The sequence below is a fragment of the Nicotiana tomentosiformis genome, chromosome 2 (assembly GCF_000390325.3).
Source record: "Nicotiana tomentosiformis chromosome 2, ASM39032v3, whole genome shotgun sequence".
In the NCBI taxonomy this organism is placed as follows: Eukaryota; Viridiplantae; Streptophyta; class Magnoliopsida; order Solanales; family Solanaceae; genus Nicotiana; species Nicotiana tomentosiformis.
The window spans coordinates 27,574,699-27,600,746 of NC_090813.1; the positions used below are offsets into that span (position 1 = coordinate 27,574,699).

Sequence of the window (26,048 nt, forward strand, 5' to 3'; positions counted from 1 at the left end):
CAATTAAAATTCTGTTGCGGCGTGTAACCCGATCCATCAATATAAAATTAAAATAAATCCGTTGCGGTATGCAACCTGATCCCACAATATAATCTTTCAAATAAATTTTATTGTGGCGTGCAACCCGATCCAACAATATAATCTTTCAAATAAATTTCGTTGCGGCGTGCAACCCGATCCAATAATATAATCTTTCAAATAAATTTTGTTGGGGCGTGCGACCCGATCCAACAATATAAATAACAACACTTATACGTGAGACTACTTAAATAAATTCCACAATTAATATGAAACTATTAGGCAACAAGGTATACAACAATTATAAATTGTGTAGGAAACAAATAAGGACAAGTAACAAATAAGTGTAGAATCAGGGAGGAGATAGGCAATTTAATATATGAAATGCTAATTGTCAAGTAGAAACTATGACACAAAAGTCAAATAAGCAGGTAGCAATTAAGGAATGAAATCAAGGCATAATAGTAGGCAATGAAAATAAGAGAATCAGTTAATATAACAATTAATTCATGAAATAAGGCAATTAGTGAAATACGTAAAAACATGGAAACGAGCAATTTGACGACGTATAGACACTCGTCACCTCGTCTATACGTCGCTACACATGAAATTCACATAACACATAGTTCAAGGGTTCTATTCCCTCAAGTCAAGGTTAACCAAGACACTTACCTTGCTTCGCAATTCAAGTGATCACTCGACCACGGCTTTTCCTTTCGAATTAGTCTCCAAACCAATCAAACATAGTAATTTATTAACCAATAATTCAATTTGAGCTTTAGAAATCATTCACAATTCGATAGAGATTTAATTTTAAGTCATTTTTGGAAAAGTCAACTAAAAGTCAATATGGGCCCACTTTTCGAAACCCGACGGAAAATCACGAAATCCAAATACCCATTCCGATACGAGTTCACCCATACAAAAATTATCGAATTCCGACATCGGATTGCCTATCAAATCTTCATTTTACATTTTTGAAAGATTTTAGAAAAATCTTATTTTTTTCAATTAAATTCACGGATTCATGATGTAAATAAGTATGGAATCATGAATTATAAATAATTTAGGATAAAGAACACTTACCCAGTTCAAACTTGTCAAAAATCCCTCTAAAAATTGCCCAAACCGAGCTCCCCAACTCTGTTGTTGTTAAAAATGGCGACCCCCCCCCCCCCCTATAGGGATTTAATGTTTGTAGCGCCACAAGTGGCGTGGGGCGCTCGATGCCTGTGGCGTTGTTTCCAGAACCTCAAAAAATCCCAGCGCCAGGGATAGAGCCCCACGCTACCCTGGGCGCTGGTGACGGGATTTTTTTTTATTTCACCCGGGTCAAAGTTATTTCGGTAACCACCACTTTCACACAAGATTTATTCAAGAATTTCCCCAAGGTACCAAACCTAAAAATCATGAATCACGTACCGATTCAAGCCTAAGAAGTTATATGAACTTTCGAATTCCAAATTCTACATTCGATACCGAAACCTATCAAATCAAGTACGATTGACCTCAAATTTTGCACACAAGTCATAAATGACATAAAGGACCTATCAAAATTTTTAGAACTGATTCCGACCATGATATCAATAAAGTCAACTCTCGGTCAAACTTTCAAACCTTCCATTTTTAACTTTCGCCATTTCAAGCCAAAATCAACTAGGGACTTCCAAATAAATATCCAGACACACTCCTAAGTCCAAAATTACCATACGGAGCTATTGGAATCATCAAAACTCCATTTTGGAGTTATTTGCACAAAGGTCAAACTCCGGTCAACCTTTTTTTTTTATTTTAGCTTCTAAGATAATAATTGCTCTCTCTCTCATTTCAAGCCAAAATCAACTAGGGACTTCCAAATAAATATCCGGACACACTTCTAAGTTCAAAATCATCATACGGAATTATTGAAACCATCAAAACTCCATTTCGGAGTCGTTTGCACAAAAGTCAAACTCTGGTCAACCTTTTTTTTATTTTAGCTTCTAAGATAATAATTTTCTCTCTCTCTCTCTCTCTCTCTCTCTCTCTCTCTCTCTCTCTCTCTCTCTCTCTCTCGATTTAATTCTGAATCATCCGAAAACCAAGCTCGACCACACACGCAAGTTATAATACACATTACGAAACTGCTCGAGACCTTAAGCCATTGAACGAGACGCTAATTCTCAAAACGACAAGTCCGGTCGTTACATTTTACCTCGTAAAATCGAAATAAGTATGCAACTCATATGTATTTAACTAAACTTTCATTGTTCATTTTCATAGTTTTGGAGGAATAATTCACCTAACGATGATTCACAATGATCATGCACAAAACTTATACTATATTCTTTTATGTACACTTACTCAAAATATTTTTTTACGATAATGTGTACTATATGACTTGGCATACACGTGCAAAGAAACTAGTACAACTTAAATACAATTTTCATAAATATTTTATATAATATGTCTTTTGTATGTATTTTGTATATGATTTGTATATATATATATATATAATGTCATACAACTTTAATATAATTTATATGTATATTGTATGTCATTTGCTCTTATTCGAATTGAAATTTAAAAATCCAACCAAAATTAAATTAAATCTTCACCAAATACCCTCAAAATCGAGATATAAACTCCAAGAATATTCCCAATCGTTTGCAATAACACCCAATCCAAACAAAAAATATATTTTAAAAATCCGAATTCGAATTCAAAGTTTCAAAACTTTTTAATGGTGTCAATGGTGGATAGTCAGACACCTTCAAAATTTATTGATTGAAAATTTCAATTCGAACAATCGAGCCAAATAATTAATATCCATCTGCTGTTAGCCCGCCATCGGAACGCCAACAAGAAAAAGGGAAGCCCGGAAAAGCTCCAAACTCCAGCCATAGCAAAATTCAAATCGATAAAAAAAAACTCTTTCCTCACCATTGTTAGAGGAAATTATGAGCTTTAGAAGAAGAAAAAAAACCTTGTAGAATCGGTAAAGAAAGATGGCCGATTTCAAAGAGAAAAAGAGAAAAACCCTTTAGAAAGAACTATGATTGGAGTTTGTCTGGGTAAGAAAGGAATTGTGAGGGTTTAAAAGAATTTATTAAATTAAAAGACTACAATCAATGGATACTCATTTAAAATTAATTTGTATATAATTAATAAATTGTATATGACCAGGTAATTAAGTTAAAAAACTTGATTAGGAAGAGTAAATGTGTTTCATACATAGCATAGATAGGTAAAATTCTTTCCTTTTTTCCGTTAGGCTTCTAAAGTCTGACCTACACCAAAAAAAAGTTGTATTTACTTTTCTTATGAAAGTGTTGGGATCCAGGAGAGAATTAAAGTGAAAAAAGAGTTAAAGCTCTTTCTACTTTTCAGTAACAGTACTCAGGGGATCCTTTTTTCGTTTATGGGTGAAACTTTAATAAAGCTTAATACCTTGAACTATTTGTCATGAAATTCATTATTTAACAGAACAAGTTTCTTTATTATAAACCAAAAAGCAAAAAATTGAACAAATTATTTGTCAGGAAATTCTTTGCTTAACATAACACTTGCAACTTGATGGTTTATTTCGTTAAAAAAAAAAACATAAAGGAGCTTAGAAATTTCATAGTTAATCTACTTTTATAAAAATTAGAAAAACAAAAAGGATACCGGAAAAATAATGAAAAGATGCATCATACATGTACCGGAGGATTTTACTGGTAATTCACTTTTTTTTTTTTTAAGATTAAGACGTCTAAATCTGAATACACATCTGAATATCAGGATGTGTATTAAGATTAAAACATCTAAATCTGAATACACATCTGAATATTAAGACGCGTATTAAGATCTGAATACTAAATGCTTAAGACTGTTTGATTTTTAATATCTGAATGTATAAAATTTATCTTTATTTAAAAATTAATAAACATAAAATTCAAATGAAATACTAATTAATCTAATATTCTATCAATAAAATATATAATTTTTTTAAAATATAGTAGTTGCTGGTGGTGATGGCTAACTGTGGTGTTTGTGAATGCCGACTAGAGACGGTGGTTGGTGGTAGGTTTGGTTGATGGTAGTGGTTCAGGGTAGTAGTTAGTGGTGATTAGTAGTGATGGCGATTATGATTGAGGATGATGGCGGTGAGTGGTGATAGTTAATAATGACGGGGTGGTGGTGGTAGTTGTGATTGAGGAAGATGGTGGTGGGTGGTGGTAGTTTATAATGATGGGTAGTGCCGATTATGATAGTTGATGGTGATGGGGTGGTTAGTTGTGGTAGTTGAGGTGGATGAGTGCTTGTGGTTAAGAATGATGGTGGTGGGAGTGGTGCGGATGGTGGTAGTCGATTATGGTGACGGCTATGATTGAGGATGATGGTGGTGATGGTGGTTGAGTATGGTGGTGGTGGTGATGGTGGTTGAGTATGGTAGTGGTTGGCGACAATTAATAATGAATTTGGATGATATGATCTTAATGAAATTAAGTCTCTGTTATGAATTTTAATCATACAGATCTATTCAGCCACATTAAGTGGTTGTGAAGTAAAAAAAAACAAACACGCTTAATGATTAAGATCTGAATAATTAATATTCAGACTTTAAAAACAAACGCACTTAATGTATAAGATCTGAATGATTAAGATTCAGACTTCCGTTAAGTACAAACAAATGAGACCTAAGTTACATATTCTGATAATGTATAAAGCTTTTAAACTATCAATATAATTTAATCGATTTTTAAAGCATCTGGTAGTCAAAAGACACCGGCCTCCAACTAATTGGATTCGCATCGGATAGGCTACTGCGAGAGACAAAGCATTCTCGATAAAGGGGTTCTTATTATCAACTCTTCAAGTCAAAACTTCTAATTAAAGTGGGTGATCTCAACCATCCCACCGCACCTCTCGACTGTTATGACATTACAAGCTTACATAATTCCTGCCACAAAAGGAAAGAACTGGGCTTCTTTTTAGCGCCCATTACTGTCCTTTTCCATGTGACATATGGTTCTTTGACTCCTGCTCACAGTTGTGGGCTCTCTGGCTCACCTAACTAATTAAATAGGCCCACATATCAATTGTAATGCTCCTTTTCTTGGTCCCTCTGAAAAGATATACACAGAAATACAATAAGGAAAGGGGTTTCAGAAAAAATTAAATATTTCCAACATGAAAACATATATAATAACTACAACAACAAATCCAGTGTAATTCAACAGGTGGGATCTGGAAAGGTAATGTGGACACAAACTTAAGGCAGAGAGGCAAGGAACAATGAATGAAAACATATACTACTAATTATGATATTCAAGCGTAATACCTCTCAAATAAATATTGCTCTGGTAGTTTCCCTCTTAAGTCATCCACCATACAATTTGGGCTTTCTATTGTGAATTTTTCTTTCATGGAATATGGATTCCCTCCGTATGACTTATAGGCAGGAATAGTTATTTGGGGATCTATTTTCCATATGGTAGACTGATCCTTCATGCACAGACGAATTTCAAATCAATAGGTGCAAAATTTCAATACACCCTCTATCTTTGTTGTCCGCCCACTGTACTGACACAAGTAAACTGACTCAAAAAGAAAGCGCAAAGCCACCATAATTGTCAAGATGTCAATCTAGCAATCAAAAGATGTACCTTGAATACCCTACATATGTACAAAACCTTTAATATATGGGGAAAAAAAATACTAGAAAGAAACAGAACCAAAAACTAGAGGGTCCAAAATAAATAATCAGAGGCGGATCCAGGATTTGAAGCTTATGGGTTCCTACCGTAATTTTAAATTAATATGTAATAATATCTGGGATCACAGTTAGATATTTACAAATATTTAGTGAATTTCTTAATATAAATACAGGATCTGAGCAAAAGTTATTGGGTTCCCGGGAACCCGCAGCCAATGCTCTAGGTCCGCCCCGGGTCCAATGCCATCCCCAAAGGACACAAAATTTTTCTATAATCTGCACTAATGAATGGGGATGAAGAGGTACTCTGCCATGGCACATGCCAATTTTTAATTTATATTCTGAACCATTTTCTTGTTCATCTCAAGTATCCATGGACATTATAAGCAGAAATCATTGACAGAGTTCTATCAAATCTTGTCTTTGTATGGATATTAGCTATCCACATTCCACCCTGAAAATAGTCCTTTAATTTGGGACATCAGCTTTTGACTAAAGCAAAGGGAAAATTCATTATAGGACCAGACACTTGTGGCCAGAGCTTGGGTATAATTATGAAGACTTTGTTTGCTACCCACCAGCATAAAGGAAATAAAGAGAAAATGATTGAAAAGGATAGTTTCCCCCACAATCTTCCCAGAGAGGAATTTAAGATAATAACTGCTTCTACTGCTATATTTATTTTCTTTGACAGTTGATACAAATTTAGTACAAACACACACTTTAAGGATTATCCAATTATCAACGAAAAAAAGTGGAGCTTAAATGAAGCACTGAGAATTCTATTATTGCATCAATCAAAAATAATTATCAAAAATATATAATTCAAGCCAAGGGTAAGGATTATAAGTCGACTAACGGAATACACCCCCCTCACACACCGAATTCAAGGGAAAAGAAAGGAAAAGGAAAGAAAGATGAAACACAAAACCAATATGAAAATTGACTAATTTAAAGATTTCACGGTCTTTAAACATGTGTGAGCCAGTGGGTTAATTTCGTTGAGGTTAATGGATTAAGTTAACAGAAATGAGCTGTTTCGTTATATTTTGTCAAACTAAATCACCTACCGGTATGCGATTAAGAAACTTTAAATAAAGATAAAATGTCACTGTACCTGGAAAAAAGAGATCCAGAACTCAGAAGTTGAATAAGTAACAACTATGCCTCAGTCCCCAAGCAAGTTGGGGTCGGCGAGAAGTTGAATAAGTGATGGAGAAATTTCTTTTTCTACAATAAAGACATCCTTATGGAGTTATTGATAGTTAAAATCACATTGAATGCCCAGCAGTTTCCAATAAGATGCTAGCCTTAAGACTTACTGTTTACCTTATAGACCCAGCCTACTAGACCAATTTATTCAAGTACCGCAAGCTGAGAAAATTACCTCCACATTGTGTACATATCATGTGAGATCTTAAAAGGGGTTAATCATAAAACTTAGATTTACCACCCCATTGCCTTCAGTTTGATTTGCAAATACCTGATATTTTCAATAAAAAGATATACGTCTGACAAGCATGCACCCATTTTTTGTCACAAATAACAATGTAGTGGTGCACCGTATTCGCTGATTTAAGTTCCTATATCACCCTCTAATTCCAAGCTTATTTGAGCATTAAGGTCAAACTTTCAAGAGCAAACATTAAGGAAAATACGTGATTTTAACTCAACACAGCATTATGTCACGGGCCCGAATCCTCACGTTGGGTAGCGACACCTGCTCGCCCGTGCGGCGCCTGCAGTTCCCCTCGCTGCAGGCCAGCCTTCTTCCTGTCCAAGGATTTCTCAAGCACGATCCTGTGCCTGTCGGAGGGACTCGCCCGTAGGCTCGCCCCAACTTGTGCCGCCCGTAAGATGCCTAGGCCCTTGGCCCTAGACATGTCGTGGCACTCCATCTTAGGATCACAATCCATGCGCGCCCTGGGGGATTGGCTTAGGACATGCCTTGTCCTTAGCTCAAGACTGAGCATCGCTCCCGCGTGCACAGCCCAATCCTCAAGCTTGACACTCGCCTAGTGCATCCGCGACTAGCTCGTGCCTCGCCCGAGTAAGGCAACCTTTAGCCCTTGGCCATTGTCATGCGCCTCTTTCGTGCCATGCCATACATAGCCCTCTTGCAGCACGCTTCCATTCCGAAGTAGTGCAGTGTCGCCCACACCTGCACCTTTAGGCCAACGGACCCTTGCTTGCATGGTTGAACCAAAGCCATGCTCACAAGTCAACACATGATGCCCCTATGACAGGTACGTCAAGTATCCAATCGGCAAGGAGGTCTCTTTCCAACATTCGGCAGCCCGCGAGGCTGGCCGTTCCACACTAGCAGCCTCCACTGCCCTTTTGATGCCCAACGCTGGCCCGAAGGCGTCGCGCCGTCCATACGAGTTCCCAAACTCGTGTGGATACCTTTGACACTCCTTTGAGACATCTAGGCAGGCCCTTGGGGTTCGCCCCCAAGGCAGCTCGTTCTATACGGCTCGGTGGCAGCACGTATGGGGGAGGTAGGTCGGAGCTTTCATCACCTATACCCCCCTTATATATGCTTAAAATTAAAAAGCCCAAGTTGCCCGAGTAGACTGCTCTATGTCAGACCATCAGAAGGCTCTTTTCTCATCAGTTCTTGGCCGAAATCACAACTCCAAAATGCGAGTTGTGACAATTAGGACGCATTAATATCTCATCATGCTTATAACTAATTCCTAATCATATATTTACTTATACCTACGATCGTTCTTTTTACTTAACATGTTCAAGTCAGTTGTGTGTAGATTAGGCAAGATATTGAAAGAGTAAAGTTAGAAGATTATGTTTAGCAGAGAACCCTTTCCCTGCCCCTATAAAATACCCTTTCTCTGGCATAAGAGAATAGGAGGAGGTTGTGACAATGGAATAAGATGAGTGTGATAGGCAAAATTCAATCTTCACTGGCTATATCAATATATGAAGAAATACCTATGAGCAGTGACGCAGACATAAGTATTGGTTTGTTGTCACAATTTGGCTTTTAAATGATTTGGGTCTTGGAACTGTGGTAGTTTTAAGGCTATACTTCACGTCCCAAATAAATAGTTACTTTGTATTATTTTCAAGCTATGTTGAAGTAATGTGTGTGGTTGTATGTATTAAAAAGCATATCATTTGTCTATAAAATGAAAATGTTTTCGGTGTCATATGGCACCACTTATTAAAGGGTATCTCAACCACCGCCTCCGAGCATAATGGAGTTAAACAAACAATCAATTAACTAAGCCTCGACCCTAAATTAGCTAAGGTCTGCTCTTCTCAGGCCGAACATTAGAGAAAAATGTAGCTATTAGCTTAAAACAAAAACAGGATTCACTGTACAACAAATTACATGGAGCGAAGATCATTCTTCAAATATATGTTCCACCTTGTTGCAGTTAGTATAACACTATTGAGATACCAGTTAACCTTTTCCCAAAAATAGTACTCCATCAATATTTGTTTATATGAATTTCATAAGGTTTTAAAGATTGTTTTGATAAGCATCTATTGACAGAAAAGGCTCTAAAGATCCTAGAACAAAAGATTCTGCTAGATCAGTCATCCTGCAATTTATCTATTTAATTTTGGGCTTAACTGCTACTCCCTCCGTCCCAATTTTCTGTGGCGGTGTTTAAGTCAGCATGGAGTTTAAGAAAGAAAGGAACATTTTTAAAACTTGTGGTCTAAAACAAATCATTAATATTCGTGTGGTTGTAAATCATTTCATTAATGGTAAAGTGGATGTTTCAAGTTAAATTATTTCTAAATAAGGAAGTATGACATTCTTTTGGGACAAACTAAAAAAGGAAATATGACACATAAATTGAAACATAGGGAATAATTGTTTTTCCTTTACAACAATATAGTTTCTATATCACTAATACAATTAATTTGCCCCAACGTATTATATTATAAACAATAGACCTGGAAGAAGGAGAGAGAAGGGTAATGATGTCCCTAATTGATTCTTCCTGGAACAAACCCTGATTCATTTCTGCGTAACCACTGTTTCAAAACGGGACATTATTTTGAAAGATGTGCTTTGAATTATTTAGATGAAAAGAGAAGGGCGAACTGTGGGTTATCACCATTGTTTGACAAGTAAAAGATGTGAAGGTAAGATAGAGGAGTTCCCTTTTTGTTTTAACCACCCGGTATCTAAAGCTCACTGGGCTAGATTTGGAGTTGCATCAACTAAATCCGCTAAAGAAAGTAAAGTTCTATCTACCAAAAGGTTCTCTATTTCCGGGACTCAAACACGAGACGTCTGGTTAAAGGTAGAAGAATTCCAACCATCTCTCCATACCCCTCGGTCGTAATAGATGGGTTAACTAACCCTTTCATATCATATTTTAGCCATTTGAAAATTAAATAGAAATGAGGAAGTATCTCTTAAACTTCCATTCAAATTGCAGTAAATAGCCATCAATTGGCTATAAGTGACCTATTTTCCAAGTAAAGTAACTAAACCTACGCATGACATTCCGTAAAGCATTTAGAACAGGTCTAATTGCTTAGATTAGTAAACTTACCTTGAAGTGTGTACAACAACAGAAAGAACCGTTCCCTCGTCTTAATTAGTAGTACAAGAGTAATCAACAGATATACACTTCACAGAAAAATATATTCAGCTGTCTAACAGCTATATACAATCGTACCAAAATTGGATGATAGCCTACAGATGGTACCTCTCATACCAGAAGTTGAAGGAAACACTGACACTAGTACTTCTATACCCGCTGCTTTACAGGTCTGTGAGGCTTTGGAGCTGAAATCATTAAAACAAGAAAACTACTGAGACTTTTTGTAGAGGCAAAAGAAGTATGATGTCGGAGAAGAAAAGATATTAACATTGTAGCAATTCATTTTTAAAGTCGCTATGAAGATGGGTTAGCATTCAAGAATTCTAGGTGTTTTAATTGTCAGAATGCATTTAAATTTTAAAAGAGAGATCAATTGCGAGGATGCAAAAGGAGATAGTTAATGATCGAGGATGCAAAAGGAGATAGGTAATGATAGTTCTAACACATCCAGAAAATAATAAACTCATATCACCTGCGTTCGATCTTACCTTTCTTACCCCCACCCCCACCCCAAAAAAAATAGAAGAAAATATCAGAACTCAACCCCTTTACTATAATATATGTACCAAAAAGAGACATTGTGTAATGCTAACCAAGCAAAAGTTGGTTTAAACGGTGAGAACCTTACTAACAAGGAAAATTCATTTTAAGTGACGATGGAAGTAGTTAACTCAAGTAAATAAAAAGAAGGTGCAAACCATTAAAAAGTAACATGCAATAGTGAGAGATGAGTATTTATTTCTGAACTTGATGAAAAAAGGCCTTAGAGTTTTAGCATGTATTCTGTGTCTGCGCATTCTCCATGTAAATTCCACGCCATTGAGAAATTTAATTATACTACTTAATGGAAACAGATATAAAAAAAACATGCAATTGATCAAAGAATGTCCTATCATCAATTTTAGACATAGTAAAATGTGAAATGAGCACCTTCTCTCCTCTTCCAACTCCCTCCCAAATTTTAAAGAAAAAAGCAAAAGGAAACCGTTTACTCTGACGGTAAACTTTTAAAAGCTGAAAGAAACTTTTACTGTTTTATGCAAAACATCATTTATAAATGACTAGTAGACCACTGACAGTCACGTCAATCGTGGAATTGAAGGAGCACTGTTTGCACAGATACTGTACTTTGTTTATATGCCAGGTGACAGCCCAGAATTAGACCAATCTTCTACTGTTCAAGATCGGGATAAAAACCTTCTCAGTCTTAGAAAAGTAATATCTGTGATAGCTTTGATGAACTAGTGGAATATGAAGCAACCTCACTACAAAGCTACCACATGCCAGTTAAGCTCTAAATTCATTCCAGTGTTACTCTAATCAGATTTTCTAAATCCATTGATTTACTTGCGAAAACGTCACATCCTATAGCACGATGATCGAGGCAAGCAAATAAATCCCTGGCTGAAACAGCCTGAGTCTGTCAGTCGTCATCCACTTTCTTTATGTAGTATCTAGTGTCAAACAACATTTACTAGCATTAGAATGTTATAGAGATAGAGCTATACCATTCGGATTTCCTTGCTCATAGAAGCTCCGAAGAAGATAGACTGCTTCAGAAGCCATTATTCCAGCAGTGCATTTGAAACCCTTTTTTGATGAGGCAAATCCACTGTTAGAAAATGAAAGCAAATAAATATCAAAGACCAGCGGGGGTTGGGGGGTTGGCAATTGTAAGTGAACAAAGAACACAAAAAGTTAAACTGAGAATGGAGCATGCCGACCTCCTCTACCCACAGCTGGGAAGGGAGAGGGGTGGGATCTCCCAGCAGAAAGGGCAAAAACCTTTGTTTAAACCAAAATACTTGATCACACAGCAGGCCTCCAGGACTAGGTTCCTTGTTTTCCAAAACGGTTGGCTATGTTATCCACATTCTATAATGGTATAGCAAACATACATCTTTAGATGGATGCATTCCGCATATTTCAACAGGTAACTAGTGATGGATGAAGAAGAAAACAACTTTAGACAGATGCATTCCGCATATTTAGACAGGTAAGAATCAGTGATGAAGAAAACAGAAAATGGTTAAGGCTGAATCAGGCCAGATCAGTGTAATAATACAAACTACCATGCATTTAGAATTTTCACTTAAAGGAACTCCAGACCCTTTCTCAGCTATATTCATTCTCTAAAATTATAATAGCAGCTTCTAGAGCAATTTCATGATTCTTCTTTACACACATTACTAATAAGCTATTTGGCCAATAAGCTTCTGGGAGGCCAAAGTTCTTTTTTCACAAAAAAAAAGGTGCTTGTTTTAGAGAGTTCAGGTGTTTGCCCAAGCTCTTTGGAGAAAAATAAGTGCTCCTAGAAGCAGAAACCTCTTTTCAGAGCAGAAGCTGTTGTGATTTTCCGCTAGGCGAAAATACCCTTAGCAAAGCATTTCATATACCAAAATAACCCTACATAATTTATCGAATAGTTACGCTATTTTTTTCATAATCGTGGTGTCCGGGCCATGCGCACACCTCGACTAATTCCACGGGGTAGTTGCTACCTCCCACCAGCAGAGGCACCGGGTAAATCTGTCCACCAAGATGGGAAAAATTCACCTAGTGTTTTCATAATAAATATTTAAAACTATGTATCTACTTGAAATATATTAACAAATGTCTTTATCCGTAGTTTGCTAGTCAAAAGCATATTTTGGGCCAAACACAAATTGTTGCTCAAAAGTCCTTTTCAAATTGATTATCCAAACACAAACTGGTTCTCTTCAAAAATACTTTTTCGAAAAGCACTTTTCAAAATAAGAAGATTTTAGAAGCTTGACCAAACAGGCTATAATTCTAAACCATAATAATCTTTTTGTGCTTACATTGCAAATGCAGAGTATATACCAACAACTATGTATACCCCTTAATGAAAATATAAAGTCTTAATTGAGGAGGTTTTGAAGAGGAGGAAACAAAAGTATATGATGCCAGCATACACTGTCCAGAAACTGACTATGACCAATAACTTCTTTTGATATTGAAAACCAACAGAATTTGTGTTCGCCGGGCACGAAGGCAGGGGCGAAGGTACATAGCCCTAAGGGTAGTCAACTGACCACCCTTCGTCGAAAAATTACACGGTATATATAGGTAAAATATTAGATTTTAATGGTATATAACGTATATTGAACACCCTTTATCGGGGATTTTTTTTTTACTTATTTCAAGTATGAATAACCTAAATGAAATTCCTGGCTTCGCCACTGCACGAAGGGGTTACCTCCTTTTTTTTAAATGAAGAAACGGCATACCTCTTATGTTCAAGAGCTATAGTTGAATCAATCAACAAACCAGCTACCACATATGACATGTTCTATCCTTTGGCTACTCACTATAGCCACGGTGCTGCAATCTATGGATCAAACACCAGTACAGTGGTGCCCTGCCTTCTGTCAAACCAGCAAACACTTGGCAAAATTTCAACAAGTTGGGGCAGCAGAAATGAAGATTGAGGATCAAAGATGGTAAAACAGTAAGTGAAGGATAGCTCTTAGATAAGTATATCTAACTGGGTTACTAGGCTGATCTTTAAGCCATACAGCAAATTAGTATATATTGGTCACCCACAAAAGACTTTTTGTGCTCTAACCTTGCCAATGGAAGTGGGCAATGGTAAATTCATGCGAGGATCAAATTTGACAGATCTAGGATTAAGGAAACACATGCAGATAAAATATAGAGTACTAGTTATGCTAATCTGTATCTAAGATTAAGTAACTCACTTCAAATCCTTTCTCCCTAACTAATTGTCAAAAACACTTCTGGCCATAAAAATCTGAGAACTTTAAAGGTGTTCCCAACAAAAAAGAAAAGGAAACAAAAGAGAAAAAGAAAAAGGAGTTTGAGAATTCTAAGCAGGCTTACTTGAAGCAAAAATGTGCACACTCAACAGGGAGGCTATTAGGAAATAATAACACAAGAAGGTACATGATAAGAAAAGAATTATATTTAAAGATTTAAAAAGACAACTTCAAATTTAATTTTTTTTCTCATTTAACAGTAACCATTTATTTAAAGCAAAGTTCAAGAACTGGCCAACATTTTCCATTTGCTGGAAATCTCATAACTACATCTCCCTGGATTTGGCCAAACATCTCCACAGGTTTTACATCAGCATGCAGCTCATAGGTAGAATTAGCTCGTGATCTTGCTTCTGACCCTTAGTTCCACTAGATCTCCAACTGGCCAAAGAAGACTGGGGATTTTCTAGATCACAGATATTCTAATTTATCTAACAAGGGCAAAAACAATTGACCTAACAAAAAAGCTACTATTTGTGACTGGATGCTTTTTCTTGAAAAGCTGAATTATTAAGAAGTAAATTCAGTGATTAATATCAGCTTGGGTCAAACCTAGTGGGAAGCTCAGAGCAGCTGGTATTCAGTGATAGTATAGATCCACAACCTCCAAATTTATCATTTGCACATCCATAATATGCTTCTTTTATTCCTAGCAAAAAAAACAGGTTATGCTCGAGAAAGGCGCAAACGTTATATAAAGCAAGACGAACAGATAATGAAATGCTTCAACATACCAAGATATGATAAGGCTGCTGCACACATTATACACGGTTCACAGGTAACATACAGAATGCACTTTGAGAATCTTTTGGAAACTTCAAGAGGTGAAAGTCCATTTTTCTGCCACTGTTCAACTAGAAAATCAATTGCTTCCATCTCCGCATGTCTTGTAGCCTGGATTCACAGAAAAGCTTAGCCAGGTTTAAGATCAGGAAATAAGTGCACCTGAATGCAGAAAGCCTTAAATAATTACTAAAAGCCAATAGTAACCATAACAAGCAAATAATCATGCAAGTATCAACTGCAATAGCCTAATATGGAAATCAATTTCAAAAAATGCAATGGCTATATATTCTTCTTGGGTGAGATAGTAAAAGATCAATGCATTGATCAATGTTACAAAAATCTAAAGTAGAATAATATCGACTGAACCAAGATACAAGACACAACAGTACAAAGCTAGCTAAATTATAGTTTTCTAGGGTGCCATGGTAAAAAATATGTGCATCGTCAATGAAGTAAAAAAAATACCTGCGACATGATACGAGGCAAAAAATAAGATAGTTATCAAGAAAAATCTCTCTCTCTCTCTCTCTCTCTCTCTCTCTCATATATATATATATATATATATATATATATATATATATATATATATATATATATATAGGAGCCAATTTTTATATAAAGGTTTTTTTCTTTTCATATGGTAAACCTCAACTCCCCTCACACCCCAGACCAACAATGGTTTTTTTCCAAATTTCCACTTGGTGACTCGAACCAACCTCATGGTTGTGGCAGAGGATACTTTCTACTAGGCTATCCCTTTATAATCCATTTTTTAGAAAAGAGCGTTCGTAGAAAATCATTTTTTCTCCAGCCTTCTGGTGAAAACAGCATGACTGAGCTTTAGGAAAAACATTGAAATGCTTTAGAGGCTAAATATAATATTTTGTATAGTTGCTCAGTACCACGGAGGGTGAGATATCACTACTGCAACACAACCTCTTGATTACAACACATCATTTTCTTTGAAAAGTTCATTAGAGCATATATGTGGACCACATAGGCATAAAAGATTTCTCGAGTACAAATGAATAGAAGTGTCCAAGATAAATAATCTATAGCATAGATATTGACATCAAGTTAGCACCTAACAACCTAACAAAATGGAAGATGCTTAATAAGATCTTACTAAGAAAAATAAGAGCTGAAAACTTACATTTCTTGTTTCATTCGTTCGATTTCTTCCAGAGGCAACGACTTCCCCATCCTCAACAATAACGCAACTGGACTGAGGAAATACATAAATCAAATATGCGAACTGACCAAAGCACAACTAAAGAAAAGACAAGGACATAGGGAACTGCATCAAAAGGGATTCATGATAAAAGGGACTATTTGGTAGGCCAAGTTATGGTCCAGATAAATTTTAGTCCAGCCAAATCCTGTTACGCCTTGTGGGCATAATGTTTGTAACATGACCGTTACATAACGTACATACTGTTCAACACTTCATTAAGGTCTGACAGAGGTTTCAATGAGCGCGCTTGACTTGACTTGACTTAGCAAAAGTGTTCCTCTACTATACAAATGGGAAATTTTAATATGCATCCACAATCATCAACGAAGTAACACTCAAGGAGGCATAGTTTCCTATGTCAACATGGGCCTAATTGAGGATGAAATACCACCAAGGCACCAATACGTAAAAAAGAAGGTTCTGTGGATGCACTCCCCTGAGAGCTAAACTAGATTATGCTAACGTATTTTCGAAGTCCACAAATAACTTCAACAAGAATCTCACCCCACTGGAACTTCAAGATTGGCCAATGCATCCTTTGCCTGGCAGAAGAAAAAAGTATTAGGAATACGGGTAGAATTGCAATAAAAAAAGCAAAAATAAAAGGAAACTAGTATCCTAAGTCCTAACTAGGTTCTACATATGGTGACAAAAGAAGGAAGAAAGAACACATTGTCACCATATTGCACAGATAAGCAGTATCGAGTCAGTTTTGAACTACAAAGTCCTACCCGATCATTTTACCTGGTAACTTTTCATCATGACCCCAGCCAAAAGACTTTTATCTTAATTTTATACCCATCTTTTTGTGAAGCAGACTTGCTTAATGATTGAGTTAGTGAAACAACGTGGGAAAAAAGTAGTAGAAAAAACTACAAATGTCTTTATCAGCTCCCTCAAGAATAATATAAATTTGACCTCATAATTTGAAGAGCTGGGGAGCCAATATGTTAAGGAGTCTAACAATAATAACTCTTAACTCTTAATTTCCATTTTTTAGATCAACTTGTAGTTCCACACTTCAACTAGTGGCGGAAAGGGCCCTTCATTAAAAAATTATACGTTGCAAGTAGAGCCAAAATGAATTCTGTTTGGCTATATATAAGTTGTTGAATCCCCTTGATATAAGGAATAAAGTCTAGTGAAGTGGCAAACAGGGTCAAAAGTTGCTTTAGATTACATGTTCAAATCCCATGTCTCACATTTTATTGATTTGTCTGAATCCCCATGTATAAATTCTTGGTTCTACTACTGACCTCAACTTATAGTTGTACACTTGATTGGAGAATCGTCAATATAAAATATACACACACATATACCATATCAGCAATATAATATGTCCATACCTGTTCTAAAGCGAGCTTCATAAATTCAAATGTATGTTCCTCATAGCTTGCCATCTGCAAAGCAGAAGACATGATATAAGTAACAAGAGAAAGGAGTCAATCAAACAGACAGGGATTTTTCAAATACAATAACACGTCCACAACATCTCCAAGTCTTATAGACATTTTATCAAACATATGGTGTCCTACTATGAAATGTTACATTTAAATCAAACAAATAAGTAAACTATATCACAGTGTCAAAATATTTCTGCAAAATATATGATACAATAGACAATAGTGATGCGCTTGTAGAAGGAATTAAAAAACGAACAAAACAAAGAAAAGAGACGCACTTGGAGAGGTGACGCTCTTTGCGGATTTTTTTCTCGACCACTGCGGTTTTTGCGTTATGTTTATTTTGAGTTTTGGAAAAAAAAAAAAAAAGGAGGAAGAAACCAAAGAATAGACTCAGGAGTGTGTCAATAATTTCTCACATTATAAAGACATACTACTATTGATATCTAATACTACTAATACAGTAGTTTATTGTGTCAAGTTGATATAAGAGTGGACAACAATATCTCGTCAAGAGGTTGTGTTGCAGTAGTGATATCTCACCCTCCGTGGTACTGAGCAACTATACAAAATATTATATTTAGCCTCTAAAGCATTTCAATGTTTTTCCTAAAGCTCAGTCATGCTGTTTTCACCAGAAGGCTGGAGAAAAAATGATTTTCTACGGACGTTCTTTTCTAAAAAATGGATGATAAAGGGATAGCCTAGTAGAAAGTATCCTCCGCCACAAAGGTTGGTTCGAGTCACCAAGTGGAAATTTGGAAAAAAAAAACAGTGTTGGCCTGGGGTGTGAGGGGAGTTGAGGTTTACCATATGAAAAGAAAAAATCCTTTATATAAAAATTGGCTCCTATATATATAGAGAGATATTATTCAATGACGATACACATATTTTTTACTATGGCACCCTAGAAAACTATAATTTAGCTAGCTTTGTACTGTTGTGTCTTGTATCTTGGTTTAGTTGATATTATTCTACTTTAGATTTTTGTAACATAGATCAATGCATAGATCTTTTACTATCTCGCCCAAGAAGAATATATAGCCATTGCATTTTTTGAAATTGATTTCCATATTAGGCTATTGCAGTTGATACTTGCATGATTATTTGCTTGTTATGGTTACTATTGGCTTTTAGTAATTATTTAAGGCTTTCTGCATTCAGGTGCACTTATTTCCTCATCATGTAAACATGGCTAAGCTTTTCTGTGAATCCAGGCTACAAGACATGCGGAGATAGAAGCAATTGATTTTCTATTTGAACAGTGACAGAAAAATGGACTTTCACTCTTGAAATTTCTGAAAGATTCTCAAAGTGCATTCTGTATGTTACCTGTGAGCCGTTTATTAATGTGTGCAGCAGCCTTATCACATCTTGGTATGTTGAAGCATTTCATTAGCTGTTCGTCTTGCTTTATATAACGTTTGCGCCTTTCTCGAGCATAACCTGTTTTTTTTTTTGCTAGGAATAAAAGAAGCATATTATGGATGTGCAAATGATAAATTTGGAGGTTGTGGATCTATACTATCACTGAATACCAGCTGCTCTGAGCTTCCCACTAGGTTTGACCCAAGCTGATATTAATCACTGAATTTACTTCTTAATAATTCAGCTTTTCAAGAAAAAGCATCCAGTCACAAATAGTAGCTTTTTTTGTTAGGCCAATTGTTTATGCCCTCGTTAGATAAATTAGAATATCTGTGATCTAGAAAATCCCCAGTCTTCTTTGGCCAGTTGGAGATCTAGTGGAACTAAGGGTCAGAAGCAAGATCACGAGCTAATTCTACCTATGAGCTGCATGCTGATGTAAAACCTGTGGAGATGTTTGGCCTAATCCAGAGAGATATAGTTATGAGATTTCCTGCAAATGGATAATGTTTGGCCAGTTCTTGAACTTTGTTTTAAATAAATGGTTACTGTTAAATGAGAAAAAAATTAAATTTACAGTTGTCTTTTTAAATCTTTAAATATAATTCTTTTCTTATCATGTACCTGCTTGTGTTATTATTTCCTAATAGCCTCCCCGTTGAGTGTGCACATTTTTGCTTCAAGCCTGCTTAGAATTCTCAAACTCCTTTTTCTTTTTCTCTTTTTTTGGGAACACCTTTAAAGTACTCAGATTTTTATGGCCAGAAGTGTTTTTGACAATTAGTTAGGGAGAAAGGATTTGAAACGAGTTACTTAATCTTAGATACAGATTAGCATAATTAGTACTCTATATTTTATCTGCATGTGTTTCCTTAATCCTAGATATGTCAAATTTGATCCTCGCATGAATTTACCATTGCTCATTTCCATTGGCAAGGTTAGAGTACAGAAAGTCTTTTGTGGGTGACCAATATATACTAATTTGCTGTATCGCTTAAAGATCAGCCTAGTAACCCAGTTATATATACTTATCTAAGAGTTATCCTTCACTTTCTGTTTTACCATCTTTGATCTTCAATTTTCATTTCTGCTGCCCCAACTTGTTGAAATTTTGCCAAGTGTTTGCTGGTTTGCCAGAAGGCAGGGAACCACTGTACTGGTGTTTGATCCATAGATTGCAGCACTGTGGCTATAGTGGATAGCCAAAGGATAGAACAAGTCATATGTGGTAGCTGGTTTGTTGATTGATTCAACTATAGCTCTTGAACAAAAGAGGTATGCCGTTTCTTCATTCAAAAAAAAAAGAGTTAACCCCTTCGTGCCCGGCGAACACAAATTCTGCTGGTTTTCAATATCAAAAGAAGTTATTGGTCATAGTCAGTTTCTGGACAGTGTATGCTGGCATCATATACTTTTGTTTCCCCCCACTTCAAAACATCCTCAATTAAGACTTTATATTTTCATTAGGGGTATATACTCTTCATTTCCAAGGCATAGTTGTTGGGATATACTCTGCATTTGCAATGTAAGCACAAAGAGATTATTATGCTTTAGAATTATAGACCGTTTGACCAAACTTCTAAAATCTTCTTATTTTTTTGAAATTTTTTTTTCGAAAAAGTATATATTTTTTTTAAGAGAAGTAGTTTATGTTAGACTAATCAATTTGAAAAGAACTTTTGAACAATCATTTGTGTTTGACCAAAAATATGCTTTTAACTAGCGAACTACGAATAAGGACATGAAAAAATTTACTTAATTTTAATGTATTTCAAGTAGATACATAGCTTTAAATATTTATTATGAAAACACTAGATGAATTCTTCCCATCTGTCTGAGCCTTGGTGGACAGATTTACCCGGTGTCTCTACTGGTGGGAGTTAGCAACTATCCCTAGAATTAATCGAGGTGTGTGCAAGTTGGCCGGACACTACGATTACGAAAAAAAATAGCGTAACAATTAGATAAATTAAGTAGGGTTATTTCGGTATATGAAATGCTTTGCTAAGGGTATTTTCATCTAGCGGAAAATCACAACAGCTTCTGCTCTCAAAAGTGGCTTCTGCTTCTAGTTAGGAGTAATTATTTTTCTCCAAGGAGCTTGGGCAAACACCTCAACTCTCTAAAACAAACACTTTTTTTTTTTGTGAAAAGGGAACTTGTGGCCTCTGAGAAGCTTGGCCAAACAGCTTATTAGTAATGTGTGTAAAGAAGAAACGTGAAATTGCTCTTATAGATGGAAAAAGAAAAAACATTCTGTGGATGTGCTTTAGAAGCTCTAGAAACTGCTATTATAATTTTAGAGAATGAATATAGCTGAGAAAGGATGTGGAGTTCCTTCAAGTGAAATATGCGGAATGCATCCATCTAAAGATGTATGTTTGCAATACCATTATAGAATGTGGATAACATAGCCAACCGTTTTGGAAAACAAGGAACCTAGTCCTTGAGGACTGATGTGTGATCAAGTATTTTGGTTTAAACAAAGGTTCCCACCCCTCTCCCTTCCCAGCTGTGGGTAGAGGTCGGCATGCTCCACTATCAGTTTAACTTTTTGTGTTCTTTGTTCACTTACAATTGCCAACCCCCCAACCCCCGCTGGTCTTTGATATTTATTTGCTTTCATTTTCTAACAGTGGATTTACCTCATCAAAAAATGGTTTCAAATAGAGTGCTGGAATAATGCTTCTGAAGCAGTCTATCTTCTTCGGAGCTTCTATGAGCAAGGAAATCCGAATGGTATAGCTCTATCTCTATAACATTCTAATGCTACTAAATGTCGTTTGACAATAGATACTACATATAGAAAGTGGATGACAACAGACAGACTCAGGCTATTTCAGCCAGGGATTTATTTGCTTGCCTCGATCATCGTGCTATAGGATGTGACGTTTTCGCAAGTAAATCAATGGATTTAGAAAATCTGATTAGAGTAACAATGGAATGAATTTAGAGCTTAATTGGCATGTGGTAGCTTTGTAGTGAGGTTGCTTCATATTCCACTAATTCATCAACGCTATCACAGATATTACTTTTCTAAGACAAGGTTTTTATCCCAATCTTGCACAGTAGAAGATTGGTCTAATTCTGGGCTGTCACCTGGGATATAAACAAAGTACAGTGTCTGTACAAATAATGCTCCTTCAATTCCACGATTGACGTGACTGTCAGTTATGTACTACAGTAGTAATTTATAAGTGATATTTGCATAAACAGTAAAAGTTTTTTTCAGCTTTTAAGATGGAATGCAGGTGATATGAGTTTAATAAATTGTGGATGTGTCACTTATAGCCAGTTGATGGCTATCTATTGCGATTTAAATGGAAGTTTAAGAGATATAATTGCTCATTTCCATTTAATTTTCAAATGGCTAAAAAATGATAGGAAGGGGTTAACCCATCTATTACGACCGAGGGATATGGACAGATGGTTGAAAATCTTCTACCTTTAACCAGATGTCTCGTGGGGAATGGAGAACCTTTTGGTAAAGAGAACTAAACTTTCTTTAGTGGGTTTACTTGATGCAAATCCAAATCTAGCCCCACTGAGCTTTAGATACCGGGTGGTTAAAACAAAAAGGAAACCTCTCTATCTTACTACGAGTTTTTAAACTATTTATTTTACTAAGTTTGAGATTAATTGTAACAAGTCCAGAATTATGGAACTTTAACTTATTTATGGAATAGGCTTGACTTTGACCATTGTTATCAAATCACTAATTATACCTTAACGTTTCATCCTTTTGAGATTGTTAACAAAAAAGTTACACACTAGACTAATAAAATGACATGTATTACCAAGAACTTGTTGGGCTATCATCACAACAACAGGCCCAAAGTTTATTTGACTCAACCTTGCGTGGGTGTTACCTGACTAGTTACCAGGTCCAAAATAAATGAGAAATAGCACCCAACAACTTAGAACGTTCTTGTACAATTTATTACGATGCCTAATCACAAATGAACATGTTTATGTAATCACCATCGATACTAGTTCGTGGCCAACAAGATTTTGACTCCAAACATGAAATCATCACGCTAAATAAATGATTAACAACAAACTCTTTTGGGGATAGCAAAGTTATTAACCACATTAAGCTTAGCAGCACATGTCTTGCAAACAATCAATCCTTCTTCCAACTTTACAATTATCCCTCTAGACTTGACTGTTTCTCTACACATATTCATGTGAATTCTTTATCAAATAATTCCAGATCTAATTACCAATGAGAATCAACAGGTCACAGAAGCATGGAAGTGATTTCAGGGGGGATTAATCACGATTATTTTGGATCACAGGTTCATACAACTTGAATAAATCAAGTAAGGTTCATTAGGCAATTTTTGCGTGATACAGGTAGCGAAGCTTTAACTAATTAACGATTAAAAGGGTGTTTGGCTAAGCTTATAAGCCGGTCAAACTAGCTTATAAGCACCCTTTGACTTATCTACGCGTTTGGTAAACACTCAAAGTGCTTATAAGTCAAGTGCTTATAAGCTAAAATCAGCCATAAGTCATAAGCTGGTCACCCCCAACTTATGTCTTTTCAACTTATAAGCTCTTTTAGTTTGACCAACACTTTTACTAGTTTATCCTTAATAATATTTTCTAATTCACAAAATATTTTTCCCAAAATAAATTTTTTGATTTTCTCTTCATTCCATATTCGTTATTAATTCTTTTCTTTATAAATAAATTTTTAATTTATAATCTTTTGAAAAACATTCAAGGGTATTTTAGTCATTTTAACAAAAGAATAGCTTATGAACACTTTTTAATCAAACACATCAACTGCTTATTATCAGTTTCAGCACTTTTATCCAAACACGTAAATATTTATTTTAAAAATCAATTTCAGCACTTAAAATACTTTTCAACACTACAAGCTTATCAGCTATTTACAATCAGCTAATCCAAACGGGCTCTAATAGCCTGTTTGGCCAAGTTTCTCAGGAGGCTAGAAGTTTTTTTTTTTTTTTTTTTTCAAAAGCACTTTTTTTTCTTAACTTGAGGTGTTTGGCCAAGCTTTTTTGGGGGAAAAAAGTGCTTTTGGGAAGAGCAGTTTCTGAAAAGCAGAAAAAGTGCTTCTTCTAGTTTTGACTTTTTTTCTTACCAAAAATACCCTTAACACAATATAGTATATACTAAAATAACCGTCAAACCTAATACTTAGTATATTAAGGTATAAATATTTCTTATTATTTTTAGGATAACTTTTTAATATATAATGACTTTAGGGGTGAATGTTTTTATATTTTTTAATGATTTTTAATATATTTAACTTATATTAAAATAATTAAGTACTTTTAAATTTTATTTTCATATTGTACTTAAATAAAATAAAAAGATTTAATTATTGCATGTAATAACAAAATTTTGAAATTATTTATTTAATTATAATATTAACTATTAAGTAAATTTATTCATGTACTTATTTATAATTTAATACTTAAAATCTTGGTCAAACAGAAAATTATTGCTCAAAAGTGATTTTGGTGCTTAGTCAAACAAAAACTTTATCTATCCAAAAGTGTTTTTTTAAAAGAAGTTCTCAGCTTATTTCTCCGGCTCAGCCACACAGGCTATAAGTCATTTTATCAGAACAGAATAATCACAAGACAAACAAACAGGCAAATCAGAAACTAACAAGCTAACGAATGCATCTGCGATTTCATTATAAGAACAAATTCGAAAGTACAGGTTTAGATGGATACCTGACTGTGCAGGAATTAGCTTGGAAAAAAAACCAAAGAAAGGCTAAATGATGAAAGCTGGAGCTCAGCCAAACAAACAGCCCACAAATTTGAGCTTTGACAGCTTGTAGAAATACAGGAAGAAAAGAAATCGAGCTTTGAAATCAGTTCTCTTCAAATCTCCATTGAAAATTCCAGTTTTTCTTTCTGTTTTTTTTTTTAGCTTTTGATTTTCAGATCTGGTTTTTGGTATTTTCCAGTTGCTACTAGATGACTTAGGCGTTTGCGAGAGTGAGGAGTGAATGAGAGCGCTATTGTGTGTGAGGGATCGGATGAGAGAGTGAGAATTGTGTTTACGAGGGTAGGTGCAGATGAGCGGTGGCAGAGCCACCTTATAGGAACGGGTGTCAAATGACACTTTTGGCGTAAAAATATAGTGCATAACTAGGTATAAAAATAAATTATATGTAAATATACTATCTATTGACTCCGCTTAATTTTTTATATATTTATTTTTATATATTTTGACACTGCTTAACAAAAATTCTTGCTCCGCGCCACTGGCATATGAGAGTGTAGAAGGAGAAGGGGAGGGGATAGGGTATGTGTAAAGGGGAGATGATCAAATCTGAGACCAGAACTCAGAAGGGGAAAGGGGTCGTTTTTGTAAGAGATGCGGAAGAGGCGACGTAGTTTGGATACCAAACTCGTCGTTTGGACTGACTTGTAGGCAAATTCCTGGACCGGGTATTGGGATTGGGTTGGGGCGGAATGTGGGGTAATTGGGCCATTAAAAATTTCAACCCAACTCCAATAAAACCCAAACGGGATTTGCAGCCGTACCCTATATTTGTGTCACCTTTTAACATGTATCCTATTTTTTTAAAATTATTGATTTGGTAGCCATCTCATAAAAAATCCATAATAATATGACAATTACACCCCTGACAAAATATATAAAACGATCTCCTCCTCTTCTCTCAGTAACTTTATAAAAAAATCAGAAACTTGTCCAGATTCATCTTCAGAATTATACTTGCATGAAGTTATTTCACCTTGAAACTAAAACTTCATGCTAATGTAGCATGAAGTTGTTTCATGTTGAACCTAAAACTTCATGCTAATATAGCATGAAGTTGTTTCACATTGAAGCTAAAACTTCATGCTAATGCATGCTGAAATTATTTATCCTGCAGTCTACAGTTTGTCATGAATTTTATCCGAAATTTCAATCTAAATATGCTGAAATTATTTAGTCATTTGCTAAAATTTCAGACTAAACGTGCTGAAGTTATTTAGTTTATTTGCTAAAACTTCAGACTAAACATGCTTAAGTTATTTAGTTCATTCGCTAAAACTTCAGACTAAACATGCTTAAGTTATTTAGACTAAACATGCTTAAGTTATTTAGTTCATTTGCTAAAACTCCAGACTAAACATGCTTAAGTTATTTAGTTCATTTTCTAAAATTTCAGAC

General features: G+C 35.5%; 1 protein-coding gene across 12 annotated transcripts; it reads right to left on the reverse strand.

Moving 5' to 3' along the window:
- Positions 1-4,822: 4,822 nt before the first annotated feature.
- LOC104087902 (tRNA-specific adenosine deaminase TAD2-like) lies at positions 4,823-25,221 on the reverse strand. Of its 12 annotated transcripts, XR_011413746.1 has the most exons (10): positions 17,789-18,309; positions 17,454-17,507; positions 16,612-16,649; positions 16,027-16,093; positions 14,822-14,981; positions 14,640-14,736; positions 12,760-12,816; positions 12,012-12,162; positions 11,796-11,899; positions 10,455-10,472 (listed from the first exon to the last, which is right to left on the reverse strand). XR_011413746.1 is itself a non-coding variant. In XM_009592477.4 (9 exons), exons 2-8 carry the CDS (start codon positions 17,505-17,507, stop codon positions 10,435-10,437), a joined length of 558 nt encoding a protein of 185 aa, XP_009590772.1. In that variant the 5' UTR covers positions 17,789-18,309; the 3' UTR covers positions 4,823-5,107; positions 10,402-10,434. The 12 variants fall into 12 exon arrangements, 7 of the variants coding, with proteins under 7 accessions (XP_009590772.1, XP_009590769.1, XP_018623513.1 ...); XR_011413744.1 differs by lacking the exons at positions 12,012-12,162; positions 12,760-12,816 and adding an exon at positions 4,823-5,107 and having other exon boundaries at positions 10,384-10,472; XM_009592477.4 differs by lacking the exons at positions 12,012-12,162; positions 12,760-12,816 and adding an exon at positions 4,823-5,107 and having other exon boundaries at positions 10,402-10,472.
- Positions 25,222-26,048: the final 827 nt, after the last annotated feature.